At 39.0% G+C, this 4,877-nt stretch overlaps 1 protein-coding gene across 1 annotated transcript in view; it reads right to left on the bottom strand.

Annotated features, from left to right (window-relative positions):
* Window positions 1-994: 994 nt before the first annotated feature.
* Window positions 995-4,877, bottom strand: part of Prat2 (Phosphoribosylamidotransferase 2) — a 13,445-nt gene continuing 9,562 nt past the window's right edge. Inside the window, exons 5-6 of the mRNA XM_073986297.1 lie at window positions 1,520-1,862; window positions 995-1,458 (exon numbers count right to left, since the gene is read on the bottom strand). Coding sequence (XP_073842398.1) covers window positions 1,307-1,458; window positions 1,520-1,862 — 495 coding nt within the window. The 3' untranslated portion in view covers window positions 995-1,306. The remainder of the gene's footprint in view (window positions 1,459-1,519; window positions 1,863-4,877) is intronic.

The raw sequence follows: 4,877 nt of genomic DNA, 5'->3' as shown, positions 1-4,877 counted from the left end.
TCTACAACATGATCAGCGAATCATCAAATTTCCGATCATCTTTAAATCACCTACATTCGAACTCGATTCGTCGAGTTCCGGATCGTCTACAAAACCAAACAACGAATCATCGAATTCCCCAATTAACTCTAAATTGCCTATAATTAGACACCAAATTTTCGAGTTTCCGACCATCTACGAATCGCCTAACCCGAACAACGAATCATCGTGCACCGACTCTATTTGAATCGCCTACCTCTGATCCTCTAGGGGAAGCGCAATGTCCCCGTTGGTTCTATCAGCAGCTTATCTCACACAAAGCATCTACTACAAGCCTCAATTCAATTTGCCGATCCCCCAAAAACGTTGTGTATCCGATGCTACCCCATTACTATGAAGTACAAAGTTCAGACCAAACCTATTACTTACCTCTACAATTATAGTGTTAACCACACAGCTAGACAGACTAGGGACCTTATTTTAGACCTTATAATTTTTGCGGTATCAAAACCTTCGCAGCTGTAGGTTTGTTCAATTATTTATGATATTATTGTAAAAATATTGGAAGAAATTTCCTTTGTTTCAATTGCGTTGTTGTAGAAGAATTCAAAATTTCCCTTAACTGTTCATTCCGATACCCTGCTATCTCTACTTCTTCACAGACACACACGCATTTACGGGATACATTCGTAATAATAAAATTATAATCATGTGACAGGATAATTATATCGCATGACGACTTTGTGCTGTGAAAAAGGAGGAAATTTGCATTTAAAGTGACATAAAAACAAAACCGAAAGATGTCAGGAAGAAAATATAAACTCAACACAATTTCAATGCTACTGCTGATGACATTTGGGAGGCGATGCAGTAGATCTGGTAGTAGCTGGTAACCCAAGTAAATATTATAGCCTCCTTTCTTAGTCAATGAAAAAGAAAAAACGGCAGGCGTTTCCAATGCCAACTGGAGTCTTGGCAAATTAGGCTTAATAGCCTCCTTGTAAGTTATGTAAACATTTCATTATTTTAATGTTTAAAAAAGATTAAAATTTTATTATTTTATGCATAATAAGTATGTGTGTATGTATGTACGATTGTTGTTGCAGATATGCTACTACGTATTACTAAACTAAGGGTGTGTGAATGTTGGTTGGGTGCGAATAACAATAATTGGCGGTTAGTGGAGGAAGTTTCATTACATGTGTGAGTGTGTGCGAAGTGATATGAAGGATATGCTCTTGGGAAAATTATCTTTGGCAAATTAAATAACAAAAATGACTTAATGACAAAAACTTAAGCTACTGCGGAGGGGTTGCATTACATCAAGCTACCAGCTAAGTTCCTCTGGCAGGCCACCTGGATATTCGCCAGTCAAACAGGCTGTACAATAACCAGTTTTGGTGGGATTCGAAATAGTTTTGTTGTGTTCTACAGCCTTGACCAAACCTTCAACACTCAAGTAGGCCAAACTGTCGGCACCTGGAAGTAAATGCAAAGGTTAGACTTATAAATGCAAAGAATATTGTGTTCTTGAACTTACCCACATGCGATGCCAACTGTTTGGCATTCAGTTTATTTGCAATCAATTCTTCTCTAGTTGGTATATTTATGCCCATATAACAAGGGAATTGCAGGGGAGGACTGGCAATGCGTATGTGTACTTCTATGGCTCCGGCATCTTTCAGTAATTTAATAATCGGACCAATAGTATTACCACGTACAATGGAATCGTCGATTAGGACCACACGTTTGCCCTCAACATTTTCCGAAAGAGCACCAAATTTCTTCGCCACACCGAGTTTACGCAAACGTGTCGAGGGCTGAATAAATGTGCGCCCAACATAACGGTTTTTGCAAAGCACCTCGGCAAATGGTAGGTTAGACTAAAAGGAAAAGTGAAAAAAAAATTAATACTTATAAGAAAGATCACACTACAAAAAATGCCATTTCTGAAAAAGAGTGCTTCGATAGACCTTTTCCGAAAGAAAGGGTGCTTCGGGTGTAGTCCTTTTCTAGAAGAACGGGTGCTTCGATAGATCTTTTCTAAAAGAGGGGGCTTCGCCAGACCTTTTCTAAAAGTAAGGGTGCTTCCAAAAAACTTTTATGAAAGAAAGCGAAATTCGATAGACCTTTTCTGAAAGAAAGAAGACTTCGATAGACATTTTCTGAAAGGAAGGGTGCTTCAATAGACCTTCTTTGAAGTAATGGGTGCTTCGATAAAACTTTTCTGAAAGAAAGAGAACTTCGATAGACCTTTTCTTAAAGTAAGGGTGCTTCGATAGACCTTTTCTAAAAGAAAGGGTGCTTCGATAGACCTTTTTTAAAAGAAAGGGTGCTTCGATAGACTACTTCTAAAAGAAAGGGTGCTTCGATAGACCACTTCTAAAAGAAAGGGTGCTTCGATAAGCCTTTTCTAAAAGAAAGCGTGCTTCGATAGACCTTTTCTCAAAGAAAGGGTGCTTCGATAGACCACTTCTAAAAGAAAGGGTGCTTCGATAGACCACTTCTAAAAGAAAGGGTGCTTCGATAAGCCTTTTCTAAAAGAAAGCGTGCTTCGATAGACCTTTTCTCAAAGAAAGGGTGCTTCGATAGACCACTTCTAAAAGAAAGGGTGCTTCGATAAGCCTTTTCTAAAAGAAAGCGTGCTTCGATAGACCTTTTCTCAAAGAAAAGGTGCTTCGATAGACCTTTTCTGAAAGAAATGGTGCTTCGATAGACCTTTTCTGAAAGAAAGGTGCTTCGATAGACCTTTTCTGAAAGAAAGGGTGCTTCGATAGACCTTTTCTCAAAGAAAGGGTGCTTCGATAGACCTTTTCTGAAAGAAAGGGTGCTTCGATAGACCTTTTCTGAAAGAAAGGTTGCTTCGATAGACCTTTTCTAAAAGAAAGGGTGCTTCGATAGACCTTTTCTGAAAGAAAGGTGCTTCGATAGACCTTTTCTGAAAGTAAGGGTGCTTCGATAGACCTTTTCTGAAAGAAAGGGTGCTTCGATAGACCTTTTCTGAAAGAAAGGGTGCTTCGATAGACCTTTTCTGAAAGAAAGGGTTCTTCGATAGACCTTTTCTGAAAGAATGGGTGCTTCGATAGACCTTTTCTGAAAGAAAGGGTGCTTCGATAGACCTTTTCTGAAAGAAAGGGTGCTTCGATAGACCTTTTCTGAAAGAAAGGGTGCTTCGATAGACTTTTTCTCAAAGACAGGGTGCTTCGATAGACGTTTTCTTAAAGAAAGGGGGCTTCGATAGACCTTTTCTTCAAGAAAGGGGGCTTCGATAGAACTCTTCTGAAAGAAAGGGTGCTTCGATAGACCTTTTCTGAAAGAAAGGGGGCTTCGATAGACCTTTTCTGAAAGAAAGGGGGCTTCGATATACCTTTTCTGAAAGAAAGGGGCCTACGATAGACCTTTTCTGAAAGAAAGGGGGATAGACCTTTTCTGAAAGAAAGGGGGCTTCGATAGACCTTTTCGGAAAGAAAGGGACTTCGATAGACCTTTTCTGAAAGAAAGGGGGCTTCGATAGACCTATTCTGAAAGAAAGGGTGCTTCGATAGACCTTTTCGGAAAGAAAGGGGCTTCGATAGACCTTTTCTGAAAGAAAGGGGGCTTCGATAAACCTTTTCTGAAAGAAAGGGGGCTTTGATAGGCATTTCTGAAAGAAAGGGTGCTTCGATAGACATTTTCTGAAAGAAAGGGTGCTTCGATAGACCTTGTCTGAAATAAAGGGTGCTTCGAAAGACCTTGTCTGAAATAAAGGGTGCTTCGATAGACCTTGTCTGAAATAAAGGATGCTTCGATAGACCTTGTCTGAAAGAAAGGGTGCTTCGATAGACCTTTTCTAAAAGAAAAGGTGGTTCGATAGACCTTTTTTTAAAGAAAGGGTGCTTCGATAGACCTTGTCTGAAATAAAGGATGCTTCGATAGACTTTGTCTGAAAGAAAGACCTTTTCTAAAAGAAATGGTGGTTCGATAGACCTTTTTTACAGAAAGGGTGCTTCGATAGAATTTTTTTTTTTTTTTTTTTTTAAAGAAAGGGCCTTCCTTAGAGCTTTTGTGAAAGAACGAGGCTTCGATAGACTTTTTTCTGAAAGAAAGGTTGCTTCGACAGACGTTTTCTGAAAGAAAAAGGGCTTAGATAGACCTTTTCTGAAAGAAAGGGTGCTTCGATAGAAATTTTCTGAAAGAAAGGGTGCTTCGATAGATTTTGTTACATTTTGTTTTGAAAGAAGGGGGCTTCGATAGAGCTTTGCTAAAATGAAGGGTAGACAATAGACTTTTCCTGAAATAAAGGGTGCGTCGATAGACCATTTTTGAAACAAAGGGTGATTCGATAGACCATTTTTTAAGCAAAGGGTTCTTCGATAGACCTTCTTTTTGAAAGAAAGATTGCTTCGATAGACCTTGTCTGAAAAAAGGGTGCTTCGATAGACCTTGTATGAAAGAAAGGATGCAGAGATAGACCTTTTTTCAAAAAGAAGAGGAGGTGCTTCGTTATCCCTTTTATGAAATGAAGTGTGCTTCGACACACCTTTTCTAAAAGAAAGGGTGCTTCAATACACCATATTCCAATCTGATTTATGTCTCGAAGAAAAATTCCAATGTGCAAAGGTTGAAACAAATTATTTACTCCCTTCGTACGCACTAGTTTTGCCATACATTTTTAAATTTTGTGTGAGCTGAGGTACCCGTAGTAGTGGAGCGATATGGCCCATCATCGAATTTGGAAAAAAATAGGTTCAGCGTTTGTACCAAGTCGGTTGGCAGACAAATAGGAAATCAGCGAAATATACGTCACTTGAACCTCACTTCTAAATAGGCCATGTTTAAGCATTAAAATTTATTCTATTGAAAATAATCCCCCAGTTTTAGAATGCCTATCCCCCAACACAACGCTCACAAATTTTAAA

Source organism: Musca autumnalis, unplaced genomic scaffold (assembly GCF_047663935.1).
Source record: "Musca autumnalis isolate F117 unplaced genomic scaffold, ASM4766393v1 scaffold_4, whole genome shotgun sequence".
In the NCBI taxonomy this organism is placed as follows: domain Eukaryota; kingdom Metazoa; phylum Arthropoda; class Insecta; order Diptera; family Muscidae; genus Musca; species Musca autumnalis.
Note: the sequence above shows the minus strand (reverse complement) of the source record. Positions and strands in the feature narration are given on the sequence as shown.